General features: G+C 38.7%; 2 protein-coding genes across 5 annotated transcripts; one reads left to right on the top strand and one right to left on the bottom strand.

The window, feature by feature from the left end:
- Positions 1–917: 917 nt before the first annotated feature.
- Positions 918–9,462, bottom strand: csf1a (colony stimulating factor 1a (macrophage)). Of its 2 annotated transcripts, XM_048255645.1 has the most exons (7): positions 9,387–9,462; positions 9,237–9,278; positions 4,972–5,085; positions 4,356–4,418; positions 3,632–3,802; positions 1,761–1,947; positions 918–1,405 (listed from the first exon to the last, which is right to left on the bottom strand). In XM_048255645.1, exons 2-7 carry the CDS (start codon positions 9,267–9,269, stop codon positions 1,119–1,121), a joined length of 855 nt encoding a protein of 284 aa, XP_048111602.1. In that variant the 5' UTR covers positions 9,270–9,278; positions 9,387–9,462; the 3' UTR covers positions 918–1,118. The 2 variants fall into 2 exon arrangements, with proteins under 2 accessions (XP_048111602.1, XP_048111603.1); XM_048255646.1 differs by having other exon boundaries at positions 9,237–9,430.
- Positions 9,463–17,056: 7,594 nt separating this feature from the next.
- Positions 17,057–26,088, top strand: optc (opticin). Of its 3 annotated transcripts, none has more exons than XM_048255309.1 (8): positions 17,057–17,164; positions 17,915–18,081; positions 18,339–18,497; positions 19,510–19,678; positions 19,906–20,064; positions 21,093–21,295; positions 21,839–21,934; positions 25,298–26,088. In XM_048255309.1, exons 3-8 carry the CDS (start codon positions 18,339–18,341, stop codon positions 25,466–25,468), a joined length of 957 nt encoding a protein of 318 aa, XP_048111266.1. In that variant the 5' UTR covers positions 17,057–17,164; positions 17,915–18,081; the 3' UTR covers positions 25,469–26,088. The 3 variants fall into 3 exon arrangements, with proteins under 3 accessions (XP_048111266.1, XP_048111264.1, XP_048111265.1); XM_048255307.1 differs by having other exon boundaries at positions 17,910–18,081; XM_048255308.1 differs by lacking the exon at positions 17,915–18,081.

Here is a 26,088-nt window from a genome sequence, read left to right as displayed (position 1 = left end):
TCTCTCTCTCTTTCTCTCTCTCTCAAAACAAACATTGGTGATCACAGCCTTGGCTCTCTAGAAAAAAAAACCCAAAGTGTCTTGGACTTGCACTATACCAGCCTATCGACAATATTGCTTCTGGACCATGAAGACATGGGTGCATTTGATTGGCTATTGAACTTGAATATCAACAAATACAGATGCTGTATAAGGATTGATGTCATTTACCAAATATAAGTTTTAAGCCTGTATTACAGTTTGTCACAATTGCTAAAACACTAAACTCCAATCTCTGAACCAATTTCTCAGTTGCCTGAATACATTTGCAGATCTCATGGACTCCCTTTGCAAAACTATAAACACATTCTCATGCAATAAGACAGATTTTGCATTGTGATGTGCTTGTGATGCACAATGGTAACCACAAGTGGCAAAAGGTAAACACAAATAGAACACAGATTCCATATGTTAAACACAATTTCTCAAAATTTGTCTTGTTTCAAATGATGTTGGTGTTGTTTTAAACACAACCAATATAAGATAGTTCAGTGTGTAAATGGGTTGCTGAACAGTGCAGGTTCATATCAATGATGGAAAGAAATAAATAAAGAAAATATCAGTGAGGCATTCAGAGTACATTGTAGGCTGTAGACTGCAATGCACCTCTCATTTATAGTACTGATATGCCTGTCTTTTCCAAAAGGTTTTGAGAATGTGGGATATGTGTTTATAGTTTTGAGAAAGGGGTGGCAGGTTTCAAAAATGTGTTTTAGCAATTGTGAAAAACTGTGATATTAAACCAACAGTAGGAATCTGGGAATTTACTGAAATCTGAAATCTCTCTCTCTCTCTCTCTCTCTCTCTCTCTCTCTCTCTCTCTCTCTATATATATATATATATATATAATATAAAATTATTATAAAAATGACCTTTACACATTTGCATGAGGGTTTCACATTTGCATGAGGGTTTCAAAGACTGGGTAAAATGGCCATCCATAGTTTCTGCAGATCTTCCAATAGGCTTTGGAGACAAGGAACAGAATAGCTCGACCGACCAAACAAAACAGGAGCTTCTCAGGCAACTTTGCATTGATTTGTGAATGTTGGATTATATGGGCCCCCATGATACAGGTCTCACTCTGTCACTGGTTTAAGTGTGGGTCCAGTGAGCAGATCACTATGCAAGGTTCTGCCACCTTTTTGTCCCTTTGAGTCCAAAACGTCTGTGTGGTCGTCAGCAGTGCCAGCTGTTTGGGATGACCACGCTGTGGCTGTTGTAGTATGGTGTGGCTGAGAGGATCCTTCCAGAGTCTTTGTTGTGAACTGTGATGGAGGTCGGCCTGTCTGTTCGCTTGTCGCTGCATAGATTTCTGAAGTGGTTGGCCACTCTTCTGTGGAAGGACAGTGACAGCGTGGAGTGCCTGGGGTGATGATATTGATACTGAATTACTTAGATAGAAATTTGAAAGTAATCCACCTAGAATGATAAACCTTAACAAACTGTTCATAACATTTACCTTTTTCACATTTGATAGCAGGGAAACAAGCAGAGACAGACACAGCTAAACAAACATTTTAGTTTACTTCATATGAATTTATGAGCATTATTTACCAATAATAAAACATACATTAAGTGCAAAACTTGTCTTGCATGAATGCATACATATAATTATGTACAGCAGTGAGGGAAAGCATGTTACAGTAATCACTTTATTTGTACTCATATTTTATGAACAAGTGGTTTTCTATCCGATGGCTATGGGCTGAGCCATTTACCTTGTGTATGGTGGTGAACATCATGGGCTTCAAGAACATCCACTGCATACTCTTCTTCGCAGCTCCAGTCTAAAGGCTCTCTGCCCTCCGTCATCAGGTTCATGTACATAGACAGGACATCATGGGCTTTCTGCAGACCATCTTGAGGCGATGTATTGTAGTCACTCATGAACTTCTCAGGATTGTCCTAGACAGATAGATAGATAGATAGATAGATAGATAGATACTTTATTGATCCCCAAGGGGAAATTCAAGATCCTGATATAAGGTAAGGGTGGGGGATGGGGGAGAATAGTATGAGCATCTCAACATATCAAGACATGGCATCCAAAATTATGCTGTCTGCCAGACTTGTGCAAATTCCAGAATTGAATTGAAACTGGTCATGTGATGACCTTAATGTCTACCTCTCCTCAATAACAAACAAATCACTATGGCGCCCCCTGGAGTTCATTAAGTGACCTGGGCAAGAAGACTCTTGTAGGAAAGCTTTCTTGAAGACTGTTATCTTGCTCATAACCTGATTACCACACATGATATACCCTACAGTATACCCTTTGGCCCGGATCTGCTTCTTATAAATGCTGTTTTGTCCACACACTCTAAACTCTTTGATGAACAGCAAGTCTGTTCATCTCATGTGAAAACGATAGCTTTAAACACACTGGGAAGACATTCATAAAGGTTGAACAAGAACAGCCCCTGTTTACCCTCAGTGCCATAACAGGCTGACACCTTGATCATAGTATCCTAGTCACATAAATCTCCTCATTTGTATTAAAGCACACTTCCTGATGTGAAGTGTGCTTTAATAGATTTAACAGATTAAAAAGAGCTGGGTAACAGGCTGATGGGAGTGAGGGGACTTCTGAGGCCTGCGTTGTTCATGTCACTGAGGGTCTACAAAGACGGCTCCAGTCCATTTCGTGACCGCCATCTAATAATGGTCTAATCTTATTAATTTTGAATCCAACTACGTTTTGCCCTTAAACAGACTCGTCAGTTCTTTCATGTACACTTGGGAGGGTCAGAGGAACTCATTGTGGTAGACATAGGTCACATTATTGCCATTAGTTCCACAAACTTGAATTAATCTAAGTTGCCTTCCAGGGTACCATCCTTGGAAAGCATGAAAGCAAGCACATTTGAGGGACAACAAGAATCAACATTTATAATGAAAGATTGATGAATGAATGATTATGATGTTTTGTGTGTGTCTTATGTGTGTTAAATACATTTTTCAGGCTTTAAACTAAAACAGATAACATGTTTACAGAAAAGCATTATTAAGTATAAGTATATATACTTTTTTGATCCTGTGAGGGAAATTTGGTCTCTGCATTTAACCCAATCGGTGAATTAGTGAAACACAAACAGCACACGGTGAACACACAGTGAGGTGAAGCACACACTAATCCCGGCGCAGTGAGCTGCCTGCTTCAACGGCGGCGCTCGAGGAGCAGTGAGGGGTTAGGTGCCTTGCTCAAGGGCACTTCAACCGTGGCCCACTGGTCGGGGCTCGAACCAGCAACCCTCCGGTTACAAGTTCAGAGTGCTAACCAGTGGGCCACGGCTGCCCCAAAATTATTAACAATTACCACAAGTGTAACATTGTTCCAAACACACTTGGGTTAATGCTTGACATTTACCAATTGAAGGAGTTCACTTCTGTGTGTCCTTCTGCTTGATCAAATGGCCGAATTAAATTATTTTGTCATGTGCGAAAAGCAAAAAGCGAAAAGGCTTGCTACGGCCCTGCCCATGGTCGGATTGATTACACTAAAGAATTCTAAATTGAGTATATCAAATTAAACTCAAAGACTACATGACATTGTAGTAGCACATCAGCAGTGGGGAAACAGAAATGTTACCTCCTCTTCCTCGTTGATTTCAGGAATGCATTTGTGGGTGTAGATGTTATAAATGACATTTTCCAAGGTCGTAACATAGCCATTGTTGTCTGATTTTGGGACATATTGAAAATGTGTCTTGAGTAAATCCAGGATCTTTGGAAACGCAGCTTTGATGTAACAAACCTCACTCTGCAACAGAACACAGCAAGCAGAATGTTTATCATTGTTAGACTTAGATACATGTTACTAATTGTTTTACATTCCGTGATATGCTATAGCTATTTCTAGAATGATTCTTATGGATTATTGTTCTCCTCATATGTCTGTGTTGTAAATATAAGACTATCACTTCATTACTCATATCTCTGTGATGAGTGACATGGTCTATGAGAGTTCCCTGTAGCACTGTGTCATGCAGTTGCCCTCTTTTTGACCTCCTCAATTCAAGAAAAACATTTTTCCAGGTGAATGACTGGATGTCTTTTCTCTTGGATATTAATAACTTTCTTTCTGGATAGGATTCATATTCACTACCTGGGAGGCTCAGTGTTGTGCAAAGTTAAAATGGCATTTTGAGAGTGTAGTCCCTAACCTTCCACCTATATAGTATCAGCCTCCTTGGCGATACACTCCTTCTAAAAAACCTCAGACAGATATTAGTCAATTTTAGAAATTCTGGCTTTAGTAATTGGCATTCATTTACTTCTCCTTAAGAGCAAGAAAAGTGAAATTAAATACCTACCATATGTTGCCGCTCTATGAAAGTATATCTAATTGAGCAGCCACTTGATAGCTGGTTTTGAATCTGTGAAGAGACAATTAAAACACACTTAATGAAAGCTACTGACTGTGCTGATTCTGTTATTAATAATGTAACTAAAGTAAAACTGAAATTGTATCTAAAATGATATAATGATATATCAATAACAAGGGGACATATTATGGGAGAAGTGTAAAAATAGAGGGCTCTGTGAATCAATTTTCAGTCAGAACAGGCAGAGGATGCCATTATGTACAGGTAACATAAGGACACATATGGCCTGGTCATCTGTTACTTTATATAGTAGATGATGCCTGCCAGAGACAAACAAGATTCATGTCAGATTCAACCTCTCAGATACTAAATGCAATGAGATAGAAGGATGTTGCACAATTTGAAATTCCTCACAGTGGAAAATCCCAATTGAATTTATTGCCATTGCAGCATTTCAGATTTGAAACAGTAATCAATGAATGACCATGTTCATACTCTCATTAATTTAATCAATTCTCCATTGAGCATAGTAGAGGATTTTTTATTTAAAAAATGCCACTGCATGCTGCTATGACCTTGAGTGAACAGTGTTGAGTGGATTTACCAGTTTTCGGAGGGTCAGAAGGTGGTCCTGGGTAACGGAGTGCTTGCATGAACCCGGTGGAGGGGCCCTGGCCACATGAAAGCAGAGGATGAGGAAGAAACTCAGACGCCTTGCCTGTGAATGAACCGAGACAATAATATCATGTACGCTGTGCCATTGGTCCTATTTTGTTTATTTATTAACTTGGTTGACACTTTTATTTAAGGGACTTACATATGTTAATTATTACAAGGGCCAGTCTCCCCAGAGTAAACAGAGCAACTCAGGGTAAGGTGCCTTGCTCAAGGCTACAACGGTGGTACAGTAGGTCAGCTCTTTAACCACCATGCTACCACCACCCCCTGAGATCATACGAAGGGTCAACCTCAGATCAAGCAAGGTTACTTAACTCTGAGACCCTGTTTGTAAAATGTGTATTGGGAGATCCGATGCCAAGGCTATACAATCAGCAAGACACATTGTGATCTGATCACTCAATCCACTTGCCTGAAACGTGCATCATTTACATGTATTTATTTAACAGACACTTTTATCCAAAGCGACACAGTATGCCAATTATGGTACAAGGGCCATTGTCCTCGGAGCAACTTGGGGTTAAGTGTCTTGCTCAAGGGCACAATGGTGCAAGCCAGGAATTGAACCCACAACTTTTCAGGCAACTACATGCTAGCCCAGCTCCTTAGCCACTATGCTACCAACGCCACCTGTGAAAAGGTGGTGACAGGTGGAGGTAACAGCATCTCATTTAATGGGTTTAGACATGGGTGACCATAGTCATGTGTTCAAGTCATAGCTAAGCTATGTGCATAATCACTTTGCTGGATAGCTGCAATAGTGAGAGTGTCCAGTAGAGGAGTTTATATGAAGATTTGACGCTTTTTTAGCCTGACATCACTGTGCCCTTTGTGTAACAGGAGGTGTTGTTTGTCTGAGGTCAGAAGATTGTGTAAGCTTGCAGCTGTCAGACCACAAGCCTCACTTGTATGAACTATGCCAATTTAAGCTGCCTTGAGTTCATGGTTTTTGCCAAAACAGGGACAGCTAATAAAAAAACTGAGAGAGCAAGGATAATATTTGTAATCTTCCTTTTTAATGTCAAAGCCATCATGGTGGACTACATTAAGTTAAAACACAAGAAAGACCATGACACTTTCCTCAGATTTCAGAAATATATGCTGTTAAGTAGGCCATGAAGGCTGTTAACAAAAGATTACAGCAACATTTTTTATTATGAGCTATGAAACATCCATACAGATATGTTTACTGGGAAACATGTGATGTTCAGCTACAACTGAATTATTTCATTAACTTTAACATGATTATGCAATCAGCTCCAAAGACATTTGCAATAGTGCTCTGGTAGCTTATTATCTACCACAACTAGGAAAGCAAAACCAGCTGATGATAGAAGGAGGATATACTTAAGGATAAAGTATGTATTATTTCTGGTTAAAAATAGTAGATAACCTTCCACTGACCCCTTGCCTAATAATAACATTATAATAACAACATTACGAAAGTGGTTATTTCCTATTCATTAATGATCTCGAGTTTCGGTATTTAAAAAAAAAAACCTGTTTACCTTGCATCTGACTAATTCATTATTCATTCGGTAATTCATTTACTTGACAGTATTGACATAAGAGTGACATGACACTGTCATGAATGTGTCATAAACAAGTCATAAACATTTATGACATAACACTTCTGTTATTAAGTGACATTTGTTTTTCGTCATAACAACTTAGGGTTAGGGTTAGGGTTAGAGTTAGGGTTAGGGTTAGGATTAGGGTTAGAGGTTAGGATTAGGATTAGGGTTAGGTTTTGTTTTAGGGTTCATGTGTCATGACAGTGTCATATGTCCATGACAGTGTCATGTCACTCTTATGTTGATACTGTCAAGTAAAGTTTTACCATACATTCTCCTTACAGTGGTTTGTAAATGTTTGTTTTTGTTTCCTGCTGTTGATTCTGTTTAATTACATTTAGTCTATTAGTAATATTGTTTTTTTGTTTTATTTAGGCTATATGACTACTTTAAACTGTTAATTGTAATGTTAATGTATTGCTTATTGATGTCATTGTCAATTGCTTTGGACATAAGTGTCAGCTAAGAACTTTAAACATAAACATAAACATAAACATAAACATATTAATTGAAGTTGTTGGTTTTCCAAGAAAAGAACTGAGCAGAGACACTGAGGGAAAGTCACATCCGTTGTTTGAGTTTTACAAGTTCTGTCTGTCAGTTAGCTGTCTTTGTTTAGCCTCATAGTGCAATGAGCTGTCTGTCTGTCTGTGACGTGAGCTACAGGCTGATTAAATCACTTTGAATGTTTGATGTTATTAGCTTCACCCGCAATGACATTAAAGTCCGACAGAACATCTTCAGATCACTTCCTTGGCCTCAATTTGAGACTTGTTAAACTAGTGTGTGCAGCATTCGTATTCGTATGTATGTAGCGTGTGCAGCATTAGTATTATAGAGTTAACAAACTCTAAGTGTTATTAAAAGATGGCAAAAGTGAATCCTACAACACGCTGGCTGAGCTGAGCAGAGGCCTTCATTTAGCACTGAAAAAATGGCCATGTCAGATGTCCACAAACACTCAAAGAAAAATGTATTCATTAAACAAGCCACTTGGTTGTGTGAGGAAAAATACACTTTGGCCATATGCAGTAGATACTGTATGGTGTAATCATGCAATTAGTCATGAAATATCACATTACCATAACTATATATACCTATATACCATGTACTTTATATGCTATAGTTCTGGATGTGGTCTAAGTTTTGTTTAAATGGTATCCTGTCAGTGTTAATGTGTTTATATGTAAGCAGCTTTATTATCTAATAAATGTTCTTTAAGTGATAGGCGTAGGTTTGCATGGGGACCATGGTGACTTGTCCCCACCAATATTTTAGTGAACTCATTCGAATTATGTTTGTTGTGCCTATTCATTTTGATATTCTCATAAAGTGTACATCTCCAATCATGCTATCATTTTAGTGTCTGAAACCGACAGGGATTTATCTGATGCTCACGTGAAAGTGTCAAGCATATGGCTACTTTGTCGTGTTCTTAAGCAGACTCAGAGAAGGAAAGCACCAAAGTGACAGAGGGAGCACCAACATGTAGCCAATAAATAGGAGTTGCTTTACTTCAACCTGCTTTTCACCCTCCCTAGAGAACAACCACAATGTCAAAATGCACCAACAGCATGTTACATGCAAAGATGATTTTGGGGTCCTCTAAATCTCCACTATGCAGCAAATCTACTTGAATGTTACGCTACTCCACTTAACTGGGGACATATCTTGAATGGGAATGAATGGGAGATAGTGGCATGTTCCAGCTGGTTTGTCATTGTTGCTAATTGATATCTCCTTTTTAATGTAGGAAGACATGCATGCTCATAACCTTCATAGAAAGTGTTACCATTAATATTTTAAAGCAAAATTACTTAATTACTTTATCATGTTATCATTGAAATTTTATAAAACTGTTTATTTTTACTGTACTGTATATGTAACTTTTCTTTTTTTGGGGTATGGGGTTATGTCCCTACCAAAGCTGAGACCCTCATGGACTACCTAGCTTATTGTCTTTGCACCTTGCTTTTTGTGTAAAGTGATTCATATGATTTTAACTGGCATAGCTTACATAGGCAGTGTTGCAGAACTGTTTGGATTTACATACAAGTTGGTTCAATATTGCAAACAAGTCATCTATATTATATTTTATCACGTCTACTTGCGGACCACTAGAGATAGCTTGAGGACCACTAGTGGTCCCCGGACCACACTTTGAGAAACACTGCTTTAAAGTTGACAATAAGGTGTTGCTAGAAAAATTTATGAATTTATAAGTAAGGTATATGGTTGTACGTTTTCTAACATAATTAATGGGGAAATGGGTTTTGAGAACAAACTAAGATAACAATGGAATAATAATGACTAATACAATGTGGATTTATAGAACAAGAGATACATTAACTATGTACTGTAGGTTTGTACATCTCAGAATGTAATCTGCCACTTATCCCACTTTTAATGTAATATGCCACTTTTCCTATGGCATTACTCACAATATTGATGGAGCATTTTTTTTTTTTTTTGGGGGTATTTCTAGACTAAAGTAAAGATGAATTACTGAGACCAGTTAACAAATAATCTACCAATGTCATTTATACAATTATTAATACATATCCCATACAATAAATAAATTGCGACTCATAACAGGAAAATAAGTATATGCACATACCTTTTCTTTGTGGCCTGGTTTGAATGTGTTCATCTGGATAATCTGGGCAAGCAAAAAATGACAAATTCCACTTTTAGATGCATTGGAAAATAGTATCCTTAAGATTTGTGTTTTCAGCTTATAGGATCAAGGAAATTGAAGACAATAAACCTGTAATAAAAATGATCGTTTGCAACTTGCAATTTGCAAACTAAATCGACTGCAGTGATTTGTCTCATCTGTTGACTGTGTGTTCTCAGCAGACCATAAGTCTTGGGTATCAGTTTAAAGACCTCCTTCTTTTGTGGTTTACAGGAAATGAGTGACTCAACCTTTTAGTGTTGGCCTTCATTCAACAGTTCCCAAGTTGACAGGCTGAGGGGTTTGAGGGATTCTTCCTGTCTTCCTTTCTCTTACATTGATCTGCCATGCATATGTCATACCATTTCACAATTTGCATAAAAGACCCAAGAATATTACATCAATTACATTGCCATTGAAAAGACCTCCACAATACATAATTTCACAGTTGCTTGTTGTTGGTAATATGTTGTTGTTGGTAACATGTTGTGTTGATATGCCACGTTCAGTGATTCATACTCAAAAGGGTCTTCAGCCCACTGTCAACCCCAGATGTTGAGTATTGAGTTTAGAATTAAAACGTGCTGCAATGTAGCAACACCGCTAACATGTTATCACTTTTCACAGGGAGATGATAAAGCCATGCTCTGTTGATGCATATCTCTGTGCTGGCTGCTGAGATCAGCTCCCTCCTGTTATCTCGGAGCGTCCGAGGCAGGAGAGAGGAGAGCCTGGCACTGGGTGTGCAATGCTAGGCATGTCAGTCCTCATACCCACAGTGTACAAGCGAGCAGGGTGGTTTATTGTGTAAACGGAAAGAACGTTTTCGGCCAGTGTGCTTCCTTGGCATACCTGAAGAATTTGAGGAGACGGCACAGCTGGATGCAATCCTAACTGAAATAGCTTGTCTGCTTGTCTGATACTAAACAGACTGGAATCTCTACACATACATGAGCACGACACTGTCATACTATAAGTATTATAAGCATAGCAAAATAAGCATTGTCGCACTTAAACAAGCAAGGCTTGTTGGTCAAAGAGGTCTATTTTCTAAGACCAGCAACAGGCATTATTGGCAAGCAGTGTTCTGTGTGCTTAGCTTTTTGTTGTTTGTGAAGGTGTATTTAACAAGTAGCTCCATTTCCAGTATAATTGTGGGTTTGGCAGATCCATCGACTTCCCATGGGAATGTTGAAAATGTCTAAGCAAGAGAGAGATACACTCACTCACACACACACACACACACACACACACACACACACACTAATGATGATGGTGGTGGTAGTGGTTGTAACTTTTGGAGCATTACAGTAATTTTATCCCATCACTCAAACAAATATTCTCCCCTATGCATATTTAAAACATATTCAATCATCACACTTATGAACTTGACAACTTCGCAAGCACTGCTACTTGACAACTTGACAAATGACACAGGGTGTCTTGTAAATGTCATGTGCAGGCTTCCAGGGCAGGTGAGGGCTATTTTTACCAGACTTCCTGGTTTCAGACCCATTATTGACAGGATAATCATATAGTCTCCATGGTACTCATTGAGGACGGCCTCTTTAATTTGATTACTTAACCAGTAGTCAGTATACTTCTGTCTCGGCGGCTAATTTGCGGCTATTACCATTCCATAATCACATTACAATTGATGACTTTGTAAAGAGCACAGAAGGCCAATCTACTAGATATAGAAATGGTTAGCTGAGGTAGCCTACTTACCTCAAATAGTACATACTTCAACAAGTAATCATCTGAATCCTTATGTTCAAGTTTTGATTTAAGTTTTGATTTAAGGTTTTATAACACAGACTTACATACACTTCCATCCACTCTCACCTACAGACACATTATGTCATATTGTCAGAATCTGAGACATAATATGTCTGTGGGTCTGTATGTACTGTAGCATGACAGGGAATTTAGTGTTGACTGCGCCACCCCAGGAATTAAGACCCACTGGACCTAACCTGATAGGTCACACAGGTTCACAGGTGTGTGTGTGTGTGTGAAAAGACAGAAATGTGTGTACAAATTAAACAAACACAAAACAGGATAAATCAGGCCACAAAGAAATACTTGCCTACACAGTCACTGAAAGGCATCTTAATCGAACAGGCAATCAATAACCAAATCCGACCTTGATAGAATTAATCCTGGTATAGGGGAAAACATGTTTGTCCATACGTCATAAGCTATACATGGATTTCTATGTAACGTCACGAAAAAATGTGTGCGCAACCAAGAGGCAGAAAGCACCATAGAACAGCATAGAGCAATGCAAAAGAGCAGAAGAATAACATGAGTTTTTGTGCTGAAAACTGCACCAATTCTGCACCAAAAATGACAAAATACGATGTTTTATTAATAATGCAAATGAACGGCAAACTTTGAAATATAGTCTGAAATGAGATGCTAGCTTACAGCAGATTGTAGCTTACAGCAGCCGACTATTTAGGTTAAGTTTATAACGTGCCCCACGGCTGCGCGCGCATCTAGTTTTGTTGGTAAACAGGAAACCCGTGTATGAATAGGCCTATGCAAACTGAAGATTCCACTAAACCTGCTTTTGATACCATCATCACATCATCACAACATCCACAGCCCATGCTGTTCAGCTCTTAATTAGACTGTAAATACAGTATGCTACACATAGAGAGCACCCTGGAAAGATTTAGTACGTTTTGACCCAATCAGCAACATAGGTGGCATGTTGTTTGACATTAGTTTTAAGCAGGTCAATCTCACCTTATAAGCTATTTATTATATGTTATATGTGTCATGAACAAGTCATAAACATTTATGACATAAAGCTTCTGTTATTAAGTGACATTTGTTTTTTGTCATAACAAATTAGGGTTAAGATAAGGTTAGGGTTAGGATTAGGGTTAGAGGTTAGGATTAGGGTTAGGGTTAGGGTTAGGGTTAGTTAGGGTTAGGTTGGTTGGGGTTAGGGTTCATGTGTCATGACAGTGTCATATGTTCATGACAGTGTCATGTCACTCTTATGTCGATACTATCAAGTAAAGTGTTACCGAATGATCTCTAGACCTTAGACATGATGACACCAATATTACACATATAACACATATCTTTACACAAAAGTACATGTATCACATTCATCAGATCCTATGTAAACATCATCATTCAAGGCCTTTAATCCTACAACAGAGTTCCATTTAGTATCCCAATCTATCACAGGTACGGTCTGATACTGAACTCTTCATTAAGTCCCCTAGGGGTGAGTGTATCTAGTGTGAAAATCCACGATAGTTCCTGTTTAAGGAGCAAGTTGTTCATATCCCCACCTCTTCTGGGGCATTTCACAGCTTCTATACCAATATCATGATGCTACATTATGCTTGGCCTCTTTGAAATGTATAGCAACTGAGCTTTTTTGTCATGGTTGTGGATGGCACTGTGGTGCTCAGTGATTCTGATTTTCAGTGCTCTTGATGTTTTTCCCACATATGCCAAACCACATTTCAATAAGTAGATTACATTTCTAGTGTTGCAGGAGATCACACCTTACACATTTTGTTACTCTTTCCCGAATGGGGATGGTTGAATGATTGGGTTCTGTGTGTGTAGTTGCACTGGTGGCAATTTCCAAATTTGGAATTACCAGAAGGAATGTAAAATGTGTTGGGGTGGTTTCTTAAACACATTTTTCAGTGTAGGATCTGTTTCCATAATATGCCAGTGATTACTCAAAACTTTTTGGATATCTCTGCTAACACGTGAATATTGGATACAGGTAATTCTGGGATCCGAGTTTTTCTCCTTTTTTCTATTCAGACGTTCCATCTGAGATCTGTTTTCAAGACGGTTGTACGCCTCTGTGACCCATTGTTCCTTGTATTTCCTTTGCCTGAAATGGTCCTATAGTATTGTAGATTGAGATTGGTAATCCTCCTCTGAACTGCAGATCCTTCTGATCCGATTGAATTGAGAAATGGGAAAATTATTTTTAGCACTGTAGAGTGATATGACCCTCTATGTAACAAGGAGTTTTTATCAGTACTTTTTCGGTAGAGGTTAGTTTTGAATATATTACCTTCTCTCTCAATTAAGATGTTAAAAAAAATAATCTGTGTGACATCGACTGAGGTGGTAAAATTCAGATGCTGGTTATCATTCATGTATTTATGGAATTCTCTTAGAGATATTGCATCACCACTCCATATGAAAAAAAAAATGTCCTCCAAATAGCGCTTCCAGAATGATATTCTCCATTTGGCCATTGTGGTAATTAAAATGAGAATGAAATAAATGGCACTTTCTTCCTTTTCTCTGCCAGTGATTACCATTTCAAACTAAGTCATTAGCAATTAGCAAGGTAAATGCTTGAAGCCTAAATAACTGAGACTTATTGAGAATGTGTGTGTGTGTGTGTGCGTGTGTGTGTGTCCTGTTCCTCCCCTTCCCCCTCCACTAGAAGGCATCCTTCACAAGAAGTGCCCTGTGTGTACTGACCGGTGCCTGTCAAATAGACGTCAGTAAATTCTCAGACAGGATCAACTGAAGTCAGCTGTTGAGACGGCCTGTTTACAGAGCAGTAAAAAACAATCTTTTGTCGTGCCCAGCCAGTCATCACAGCCGGCACGGCGCCAGGATTCCAGTTTTGGATGGGCCAGACCAATTGTGGGTGGGCTTACATAAAAAACTTTATTAAATCACTGTTTAACCTAATAAAAATGACTGACTAATATACAGTACTGTTATATGATCTGTGCTTACATAATAGAAATTTTAATAGCTTGATTTAAATATACTGCTCAAAACAATTAAAGGGAACACTTAACAAGCCAATTTAATGGCTTAATGCTCTTTAAATATACTGCTCAAAAAATTAAGGGAACACTTAACATAACGCTAAATAACAACTAAATACCATGGCATTGTGTTGGCGTTATGGATGTGACAGTTTTGTGTGGAATTGTCCTTGTATAATATGAGGTTGAATATTTCATTTATAATATTTCACAATACAGATCAACAATACTGCCCCGCAGTTTCAATCAATACGTAGGGCAGTTGAAAACATTCAGGGCTTAGCCCATAGAATCTAAACGGTTCTCATAATTCCCATTTTGCCTGACTTGCTGCTCACTTTTCATAAATTAATCCACCGACTCAAGCCTCATTTGCGCCACATTGATTGAATATATGAACAATAATATTGTTGCTATCTTCACATTTTCTGATTGCTATTAGAAACTAACTATATAGCCACCTAGCAGAGTGGATTTTAAATAGCAAGATGCATTATATGGTTTGTTATGAATCATTGAATACTCACTAATTTCGTTTTTTACAAAGGCAAAGTAGGCCTATAGGCCAGCACTGTTTGGCCACTGTTTGCGTTGGTCCAAACGTAGGCTGATAACAAACCTGAACTTGTAGGCTAGGCTAAATGACGAGAAAAAGATAACTCCACCACCTCCTTGTCATTGTTGCGTTCATGATTTCCTTCAGGTGTAATAATCCAGTCACTAACTAGTTCGTCTGCTGCAGCTAAACCTTGTTGCTGGAAGTTAGCCTACGGGGACTATTTTCAAGTGCTGCATGATATAATTGTGCTGCTGTGCCTATGGTGTTCCTTGATTATTACGCTGGAATGAGAGTATAGTTCCATGTCAAATCAGCCTAGAAAATCGCCACGTTTCATTTTCCGTTGGTCTTATTACACTTTCTAACTTGAGAGGAGACAAGTTTCAAATAGGAAAATTAGCAGAAATTTTAGTCACTTTTAAACGTGATACTAGCAGGCAAGAAGCTAATGGTCTAATCAGATTCAATGATCTATGCTAGGCTGGAACTAAAACTGGTATTGCTAGACTCAGAGAACGGCTGGAGAACTGGAACTGGAGAAAGGCAAAAATCAATTGTTTAACTCAAGGGGAGGTGGAAAATGAGTGTGATTCCCCAAATGGTGGAACATCCCTTTAAAATGTAGCCAGGCTATAACTAATAGATAATAGACAAGATAATAACTAATACAATAGGCTACCAGTACCACCTATTAAGATTAACAGCCCTTTAATGCAAATCAGATCAAGCATCACAAAATCAACTTTGCTGCATTGAAAAAAAAAGCAACACTGTCCTTTATTGGAAATTATTTTTACACTTTCAGATCACTTGGAGCTAGCCTAGCATACTGACAAGCTACATCCGACCCAGAACCTCATGTATCTGGCACTGTCTGCTAAACTTGCGCAGAAACATCAACATAGACATGACCAGCTTTTAAAAATAGTTTTGAAAACGAAATATTTTTATAAATAAATATATATATATATTTTTTTTAAGAAAAGTTTTGGGTGGGCCTGTTGAAAAGTGGACGGGCCTATATAGGCCCATCAGGCCCACCCATAACGCTGTGCCTGCATCACAGTACATTAACACAAATTGCATTGCATTAAAACTTTACAGAGACATTACCCACTGGATTTAATGCTGACATGTAAACACAGAGTTTCACAAACCCAATTATTCTATCATCAAGGCTAACAACAAGCTCTTGGTGACGTTTGTGAAGGTAAAGACATTAACTCTAACAGAACCAATGTGTCACTAAATGGACAAAAGTGTTGCATCATTTATATGAACTACAACAGACCTTAATCCATCACTGACAAGACATAACATCTCTTTCCATATTTGAAACTGATGTAAAGGAGCATCCTACTTTTAATGTAGTAGTCTATTTCCAAATTAAATTGATATTCACATCAAACTTTGTTAAAAAGTGTTGTTAAAAAGTGCTACTGTCTAAACAAAATAAGTTTTGAATCAGGCAAACTAATAATAAACTTTTGCTTTTGAAGCATGTTGAAATTTACTCTCTTGTCAAAATCCATGTATTACAAGTAGTTTAGCTGGAGAAGTTTTTCTTTGGAAGTGTTGCTTTGGATCCACCCAGAAACATAGTACTTCTACAAGATCAGTGTGTTTTTGCTTGTCAACCCATGTGATTGTGCATTCATTGAAAGGGACAGTGCTGGCAAAATAGGCTGCATATTTGCTCTACTTCTTTCCTGCAAAGAATGAAATCTATAGAATCCGTTCAATCAACAGGTATAGTGCTATCAGGCAAGACAAGAATGTCTCATGGCCTCATCACTGATGCTAAACCTAATATGAGGAAGCCAGTTGGGTAAAAATAAAAGAATGCTTGGTATTCGTGGCACTGTAAACTCCCCCAATTATTTTTTTTTTCTCCATGGCATGAGAGAAAAGAGAAGTGAGAGGATCGTTTCTGGAGAGCAGGGAAGATTCTCGAACTGCACTCACGGTTGGCAGGCATCCTTTAGTCTGGCTTAACCCAGAGGGCAAAAAAACCTGTGTCATCATTATTGTGAATGTTACATATCTGATCGAATAACATTATTTTATAACTTTATTTTAACTCACTCTGGACAATGCACACTGAAGTTCTTAATGTAAGGCGGTTCAGTCTCGCAGACCAGAGTGTCTAAATAAACATGCACATACACACACAAATATGAGAGGATCATACAAATTGTTTGCTCTGCGCCTGTCTATCTTCATGTGAAGTAACCTGTTCATAAGAGTTAGCGCCCAAACAAGACAGAAGTGCGAGTGGACTGAAAATATTGAGGCGGATTGAATTAGTTACAGCTGAACAAACACTGACTCAAATGACCTGTGCTTTAGTCATACCCCCCTTTGGCTTTCTTCTCTTGGCCATCCTGGCCTCTCTCTGGCCTCTGCTGATAATTGACAGCCTGCAGAGTGTGTCTGCGACACTCTGAGGCTACAACACCAGGGTTTCGCAAAGCCTGGCCACTTCCACAGGGACTGGACTAATCTCACACACACAGAAAACACTCAAGGTATGTTGCTTTAATTTCAGGTTTGAAATGTGCAGTGTAACAAAAAAATGTGTTTCTGGTGGCTTTATTGTATTTGATTGGTTAAGAAATTGTTTCCTCTGGTCAAAACAAACAACAACAAAAAAAAAAAAAAAAACATTTTTATGGGATCTTGTGGGACCAGCAGAGGAGGAGGATAAAAGTGTCATCTTATTTATTCTCATATAATATACAGCACCAGGATTGCATTTATTCAGCGGCATTTGTACAGTCTTACATATAGGTTTATATGTAATATATGGTGGATGAGATGAGGGTGTGCAGTGGATGCTAAGGTGTGTTTTGCCTCAGATCAAAATTGAGAAAGGACAACTTAGAGAACTTTAGTACACATCAACTTTGCTAAATTGATTAGTTCTTCTTTGGACTCTTTCCTTAGTCTGCTACTGTTACATTTCCAGCATTGGTTTAGATTCCACTCACACATTTGTGTCAGCCTCCAAGGCAAACATTCTTTCTGAGGTCTTCAAAACACACGATAATAGCTTCTTTGGTTCAATTTAAACAGGGTCCCGAAGGTCAGCTCTCTAGGTCCTCTCAGAACTATTTATTACTCTGACATCGTTGTAAAGAAGTTTGAGCTTGATCTCCATTGCAATACTGTGTTGAGAAAAATGTTTTTTGGTTGTTTTGTTTTAAACTTCCTTTAACCAAAATTGTAATGTTAATGTAACACAAACATAGACATATTCTCCCATTTGACTAGGGTAGGGCACAGAGGTGGCTGCCAAGGGTCAAGTAAACATTGGAACAACTGCTAAGTCTGGGGACTGTGCAGATCACAAATACTGCAACCAAATTCCTTCGAAACCTTCCTCTTAAAGGCTGTCAACTAAAATCTCTATCGCCTGTGACTGAAAGACTACAGTATAGTATAAGTAAGTATAAGGATAAGTATAAGTATATATACTCTTTTGATCCCGTGAGGGAAATTTGGTCTCACACACACAGCACACAGTGAACACACAGTGAGGTGAAGCACACACGAATCCCGGTGCAGTGAGCTGCCTGCATCAACAGCGGCACTCGGGGAGCAGTGAGGGGTTAGGTGCCTTGCTCAAGGGCACTTCAGCCGTGCCTACTGGTCAAGGTTCATCAGATGTCCTTCTGAGGTAATTCTCTGTATGCCCTACAGATGGCGCTATTAACGGCTCTCCTCGTGGCCCTGAGTCTAATTGTACGGAGCAACAGTGCCCCGCCACTGGATTCAGATCCAGTCATCTACGACCTAGAGAATTACGATGAGGGGCTCTGGGATCTGGAGAACTTTGCAGAGGGCTACGACTATGAAGAGGTGAGGTCAGTCACAATCACATGCTAGGAATGCATAGAAAATAGGTGCCAAGATTCACTGTTAATGGTCATAAAGCACAAAATAGTAAGCACATTCAATTACCCTGCAAAATGTAGCCTATGGCCACAACCTTAAAGATGAAGTCTCCTTTTCACCAAAATGTTGTTGATATTTGAGCTCAGCAGCGAATCAAAGTGCACGCCTGTTTTCCTTGCGCCTGAATCACAGTGTGGATTGGCTCATGGCCCACCCCTAGTCAATACATTTATTCACCAGTTAAAGAGCCAATCAAACTACATTTGTTTCAGATGTCCACTCCAAATGCACCTATAGCATTGAACGTATATAAGAATTGGCAATGACCAGTTGCCATGAAACATTTTGTTATATGGATGTTGAATAATGATATTTCAAGAGGGTTTATTTTTTTGGTAACACTTTACTTGACAGTTTTGACATAAGAGTGACATGACACATGAACCCTAACCCTAATCCTAACCCTATCTAATCCCAGTGGTTAAAGTGGGATTTGGCAGGTGGGGGAACCTTAAAATCCAGTGTTGGTGCAACGGGGAAAAATTACTGACCACATATTGAGTATTGTGGTGTTGCAATACATTTTTTGGTCACCTCTGTACACGCAAAAAATTAACTCACCATTTATTTTAACAATATCATTGCGCTATATCATTGGTATGAAAGAATATATTTATTATTAATTTATCTGAGGTGGCGGAACTGCGTCCCCCCCCCACACTTTAACCCCTGCCAAATCCTAACCCTAAATTGTTATGACGAAAACCGAATGTCACTTAATAACAGAAGTGTTATGTCATAAACATTTATGACTTGTTTATGACACGTTCATGACAGTGTCATGTCACTCTTATCTCGATACTGTCAAGTAAAATGTAACCAAATTTTTTTAGGGCCTTGTGAATCAAAGTGCTTACCCCGACTGTAAAACTACCCTCATGTGCTTCATGTCTTGCTTTTATATTCTGCCCCTTAGATTGAAGTCGGCACGGTAGCTCCCCCTCCCACCCTTGAGCCACCTGCCATCATCCCTGACTCTGAGGTCGAAGCAGAGGTCACTCAGCCTCCTCTTCCCACCCAAGCTTCCACCCCTCCCACCCTAGTCTTTACTGCCCCAGGACTGTTTGGCCCGGAAACTGGATTAGGTGAATTAATAATTTGTTCAACTTTACATTTCTTCACTCATCATGTTAATCCTTTCAGTTCAGCTCTCTCTGGGTGTCTTTATGGACACATCTGCAGTGGGCAAATGTAAAGACAGAGACTGGGGTAACAATGTATTCACATAGAAAATAGGGTCATAGTAACACATGGTGTTCTTGAAAACCCTTTCATTTTGTCGACTGTTGAACTAATGTTGTCTCTTTCACAGACATGCCCACCTGTTTGCTGTGTGTGTGTATAAGTGGCAGTGTTTACTGTGACGATGCTGAGTTGGACCAGATCCCTCCTCTGCCAAAGGACACCACTCACTTCTATGCCCGCTTTAACAAGATCCAACAAGTTCAAACCAGGGACTTTGCCAACTTGAGTAATAATAGCATTTTCATTGAAACTGAGCTTGTTTTTTTACAATAATATACTGTATATATTTGGTAACACTTTACTTGACGGGTGAGTTCATAACACATTCATGGCAGAGGTCATAAACTGCACATAAAGCATTCATGACTGTTTCATGAGACATGACTCAACATTCATACCAAACATTTCATGAATGTGGAAGACAGAACGACGACAACTTGTCAAAATAAAAGTCCCAAACGCAAAGCAGCATTGCCGTTTTTGTTCAAAGCCACTTACCTGATCACGTCACATCTGAGTCAATGGGCTACTCCAGTGCCAAAAAGACAGAACATGGTCAAGCAAATAATTTATGTTTCATAAAAATGTATTTGTTTTATGATGTAACCTTTGCAGATGATTTCTCATCTTTTGCTACTGGGAATGTCCAACCGTTCCAGGTTACACAAATACGGGTCAGCTGAATGTAGGCTTGTTTACCTCCCAGTGTTAAAATCACTGATTACGAATACTTCACAACTTGTATAGTAAAGTGACATTCGATGTAGACTTCATAAGATATTCATGAAATATTTACAAAGGCTGGAGAGATTAAATCAATGGTATCCAGGTTACACAAATGCGGGTCAGCTGAATGTAGGCTAGTTCTGTCTTCAACATTCATGAAAGGTTTGGTATGAACGTTGAGTCATGTCTCATGAAACAGTCAAGAATGCTTTATGTGCAGTTTATGACAGCTGCTATAAATGTGTTATGAACTCACCTGTCAAGTAAAGTGTTACCATATATTTTTACTGCAATACAATACAGAATGCACAGTTAATGTGTAGAAACATTGTCACTACAGTTTGAATCAACTTGCATAGGTTAAAAGGTTTCTTTGTTGAAATTAGGAAGCTTGAAATACAGTGGGTACTGTAGTTCAGTGTACTGATTACTATTAGGAGCACATATTTATTTATCCTTTAAATAATATGTTATTATTTCTCAATAAATGCTCACTGAAATAGTGTCAATTGTTTCTTTACTTTCTAGATCAGCTGAAACGCATTGACCTGACGGGAAACCAGATCTCTTCTCTTGAGGAGGATGCTTTCCGGTCCATGTCCCAGCTACAAGATCTACTCCTACCGGACAATCGTCTTCAGGCCCTACCAGAACTCCCCAAAACCCTCAAGTATTTGGATGTCAGCAACAACCAGCTGAAAAGTGTTGGAATTCACGACGAAGCCTTTAAGGTCAGGAGTAAATGGAGAAACATAGTCCCAAACTTCTTCTTGTGGCCTTGCAAGTGATATTTGTTTTTCCACAAATCTCAACCATACAATGCCCTGACGTGTTTAAGTGGGTCTTGTGATGAATATTAACCTTGATCTTTAAATAGGTGCAATTTAATTGACCTTTGGATGACAGATAAGAACCCAATGTTCCTGAAAACAATGTTTGTTTACCAATCAAACTGTTCTTCACAGAATTTGCAGTCATCCAAAATGGTTGCTGGCTTATTGTTTTCTCATTTGTATTCTATTTAACTGCTGGTCTACAGAGTAGACATATTATGTGGTTCAAAGAGCAGACATCCCAGTTGCTATTTGATATGCTGTAATTATGACTGGAAAACAACCTCAAAGCTAAACCTCTGGTGCTGAAAATAAGTGTGGTGTGTGAACCTGACACCACCATAAGGCAGTCCAGTAACCACTAGCTAAATGCTGGCATGAATCAAGTTATTAGCATTGTTTTTGTGGTCTAATTACTGACTGCCAGGAATCCCCCCTCAGGATATGAACACCCTACAGTTCCTGTATCTGTCCAAGAATCTACTGGACTACATCCCTGTTCCGCTGCCCGAGAGCTTGCGAGCACTCCATCTCCAGGTAAGTTATCCGAATTCTGAACAAATTACTAGGAGAGAACCATGTGACTGTTGTTGATGACTCTAGAGAAAGATAATCCCCATATTCTGTCATGCCCAGATATTCTTTTAATGATCTGTCATGCAGATTTGAACATGATGCCAAGTCATTATGAACCCAGGTCTGTCTTTTGTCTCTTATTAGGTGTGTGGTTTAATTAGGTCTTTCTCTAGAGGTATGAAGTTAACTGATGGGAAATTAGTTTTAATAATAATACATTTATTGATAATAATAATAATAATAATAATAATAATAATAATAATAATAATACATTTAATTCAGAAAAGCGCATTTCAAGGTACCCAAGGACACTGTACAATTGGCAAGGTACATAGAGCATGCAATCACATCCATGGTTGGATTTACTGACAGTGTAGACAGTACATTCAGGCAGGGACAATGAGAGAACAAGCATATACTGTAGGAACGACACAAACACAAGTTGGACATGGATACAAGGTACATAAAATACCAAGATGCAGAGGAAACATCCTCAGAGGGCATACAATAGTACACTGAACACAAAGTGAAGACCAAGTGTAAGACATAAAAACGGAAAATAAAATAAAAGAGGCAGTGCAAGTAGAAATCAGGGGGCTGACAGGAAAGCTAAGCTAAAATGATGTGTTTTAAAAGTGGATATACATGTGCTTTGGCTCACAAGCGGCAGTGCATTCCACAGTTTAGGACCTGCCACACTGAAGGCCCTGTCACCCATGGAGCGAAGCCGAGATGTGGGGACTGCTAGAAGATATGTTTCTGTAGAGCGAAGGGTACGGGATTGCAGGTATGGGGTGAGGAGGTCTGATAGGTAAGATTATTTAGGGATTTATAAACAAGGAGAAGGATTTTGTAATGAATGCCATGGTGGGCAGGAAGCCAATGCAACTGCTGGAGGATGGGAGTAATGTGATCCCAGTGCGGGTGAGTAGCCTTGCAGCAGAATTTTGGACATACTGCAGCCTTTTTAGGGTTTTTGCTGGGATGCCGTAAAGTAGAGCATCGCAGTAGTCAAGCCTAGATTTAATGAATGCATGTATAAGTGTTTCTGCTGCAGATGATTTGAGGGAGGAGCGGAGTTTGGAGATGCTTTTGAGATGGAAGAAAGACGTTCTGCTGATATTTTTAATATGTGACTCGAAAGAGAGAGTAGAATCCAGTATTACGCCTAGATTTCTAACTTCAGCAGAGGTTGTAGCCGGGGATAGATAGCTACCGATGTTCTAGTTTTTTCAGAACGTTAGGGGTGGAAATGAGAATAGCTTCTGTCTTATCTTGATTGAGTTTGAGGAAATTTTGAGTCATCCAGTTGTTAATGGCATTTAAGCAGCTGACCAGGTTGGATAATGCATCTGTTTAGCTGTGCTTTTCATGGTTGAAGAAAATCATGCATAGATAAAATCAAGTGAATAGAGACATGAAGTGTCTGCATCAGTAGTGATAGTTTCCCGTTTTATTCACACCACTACAGCATGAGTCAATGATTTTATGTTTGTATGTATGCAGAAAGCGTATAGGATTATGACAATCTACAGAGAACTCTATTTTGTTTGTAATGTATACTTTGTACACTTTGTACTATATATGATACAGATATACGTCATAGTCCAAACTGAGTTATTACCAGTGTGTGTTCCTTGATGTTCTTCTGAACTCTGAACCTACAGTACAGATTCAGAACCTGCCTAACCCTGCCATGAACTCCGTTGACCTATGACCTATAATAACATGACCCGTCCACCCTGATGTCATGTTATTGATTGATACAGAAGATGCTCTTTCTTGAATGTGGATAATTTGTATTTAGAGTGACACAGCCTCACGTTGCAGGGCTATCTCATGACATTTTCTTTTTGGGCAAAGCTTTCATTCTCATCAATGGGTTCATCTCTGTCATATGAACGAGACCTCTTCCTACGCAGTGAGACACCACTCGAGTTTGTTATGTTCTTTTGTGTAGGCCTACTGTCGTCACTATTTAATGTGCAAAAGCTTGCAAACATGACCACCAACACAGCTGACACTAATACAAGCTTGCTAGCATGCTAACTGGCTGTGTCTTTTGACTCTGGAGACCTGCAGACCTGCAGTGCTGCATGTTTAAATCAGCAGTGGCATACCTTCAGTGTTGTTGATTTGAGAAAATGAGAGTGAAAAACACTAGAAGGTTGACCAACTCTAAAATGGACCTTTGAAATGCAGCAAGATCGAGGATAATACAGTAGGTTAATAATGTAGAAAGGAAGGCCTGGAGATGAATCAGTGTTACAAACTGATGTGTGTTTGTATACATTTGATATGGTAATAAAATAGCTAATAACATCGAATTGTAGAATGAGCGCATATATGGTGGCATGGCGTGTATAGTTTAATTTTTGTGTAGCCTATATTAGTTTGTGTGTACTGGATAGGTGTTAAAAACCACACAGTACATCTTACAGTATATCTTCTTACAAATCTTTACAACTGTTTACACACGTTTTTAAAACTCTATGTCTATTTTTCAAAACTCTACACTCAAAACCCACAATTGCTCACACAAAATGCCTCAATCTCCAGCAAAATGACACACAACATTCAAAATGTCATAATGCACATCTCTAAAGCAAACATTTACATTATAAACACTTTTGTCATATGACATTTTGGATACATCATGTACACAATGTTTTGGTCAAAACCAAAAGAGAGTTTTACGCGAAGTCGACTTTTTGTAGAACATTACGCTAAAGTCCAATTCATTATCATTTCAAAGTATCTGCACTGTTGAAATTGAAAACCAAGTCAAACACTGAGAATTAGTATATGGTTTTGCAGATTTGGTGTGGGGATATGGTATTTGAAAGACATGTTTAGAAAATTGTGTGACAAGCAAAGATTTAGTGTGTAAGCAGTTGCAAAAACTGTAAATCTTGATCAGGAAAAGCACAAGAAATGTATGTGGCAGATTGAAGTGTAATTTCAAAGATTTCAGATTTACCTTAGGTTAAAATAGCCCATGATTTTATTCAATAGAAAAATATACCAGAATCCACTTCATGAATAGATTGAAATGTTTTTAAAAATACACTGACAGATCACAGAGGGACATGTTTTGAGTTACTTTGACATGCGTTTTTCAGTTATTATTATTGACATGAAGCAAGCTTGCTATTCTGTTTGATGCATTGTGCTTTTGTGTTTACAGGACAAACCAAAAGCTGGTAGTTATCTGCTCTGTTCTGGCTCTATGTGGGACTACCCAATAGCCTAATTGTGGTGACAAATATAGAAAGGCAGGCTATCCTAATGGGACCCATGTCCTCTCTTTGTTTTAATTCCCAGAACAACAACATTCAGACGCTCCACGCAGACACCTTTTGTAATAGCCACAACATTCACTACGTCAGGAGAGATCTGGAGGACATCAGACTAGATGGCAACCCGCTAGATGTCAGCCTCTTCCCCCAGGCTTATGTGTGCCTGACTCGCCTTCCCGTCGGGAACACACACTAACGGAAGAACGCCACAAGAGCACCACCACACTTCACACCATTTAGTCAATAACTGTAATCATTTCTTCACTTCTTACAGTAATCATTTCTTTCATAAACTGTGCTACGTAATTCAGTAAAATAGAATAGTAGCCTCATACAATTAGAGACTGATGCCTGTGTTCTGTAAGCTTTATTTTTAAGGTCAGTTAACATTTTTGGTGTAGTACCCACAATCCACCACTTGTTGGGGAACTTCTCCCATTTATCTTACACAGTGCAGTGTTGATGATGCTGCTGCTGGGGATTTCAGCTCCTGCAGATCTGATTATGACTCTCAAGGAATGAGTGAAATATATGAATGTTGTAGAATATATGATTTCCCCATATTGTAGCATTTTATTTTGTAGATTTTCTAATTCGATGTAAAATGGTGGCCTTTCTTCAAATATAGCGGATGGATTCCTTGGTTTCATAGCAACTCTAAAAATGACAAGTTGACATTTTACCCATGTTACGTGTATAAATATGCACCTCGTTGTATTGAAGACAAAATGTTTGGCACTTTTAGAGAACAATTAATGTTTTGTTGACAGATTGTGACATGTATCGAAATACAGCTTCTGTGCGTGATTTGTCTCA

This window comes from Alosa alosa, chromosome 10, assembly GCF_017589495.1.
Source record: "Alosa alosa isolate M-15738 ecotype Scorff River chromosome 10, AALO_Geno_1.1, whole genome shotgun sequence".
In the NCBI taxonomy this organism is placed as follows: domain Eukaryota; kingdom Metazoa; phylum Chordata; class Actinopteri; order Clupeiformes; family Clupeidae; genus Alosa; species Alosa alosa.
The sequence above is the reverse complement of the archived record's forward strand: the minus strand, read 5'-3'. Positions and strand labels throughout refer to the sequence as shown.

Bases quoted from the DNA above. Each gene is read 5' to 3' on its own strand.
- csf1a (XM_048255645.1), bottom strand. From the start codon at position 9,269: ATGAACACATTCAAACCAGGCCACAAAGAAAAG. The intron at 5,086-9,236 runs GTATGTGCATAT...GTTCATTCACAG, and splicing joins AACCAGGCCACAAAGAAAAG to GCAAGGCGTCTGAGTTTCTT. The intron at 4,419-4,971 runs GTAAATCCACTC...GTCTCTTCACAG, and splicing joins TTCTGACCCTCCGAAAACTG to ATTCAAAACCAGCTATCAAG.
- optc (XM_048255308.1), top strand. From the start codon at position 18,339: ATGGCGCTATTAACGGCTCTCCTCGTGGCCCTGAGTCTAATTGTACGG. The intron at 19,679-19,905 runs GTGAATTAATAA...TCTCTTTCACAG, and splicing joins TGGCCCGGAAACTGGATTAG to ACATGCCCACCTGTTTGCTG. The intron at 21,296-21,838 runs GTCAGGAGTAAA...ATCCCCCCTCAG, and splicing joins TTCACGACGAAGCCTTTAAG to GATATGAACACCCTACAGTT.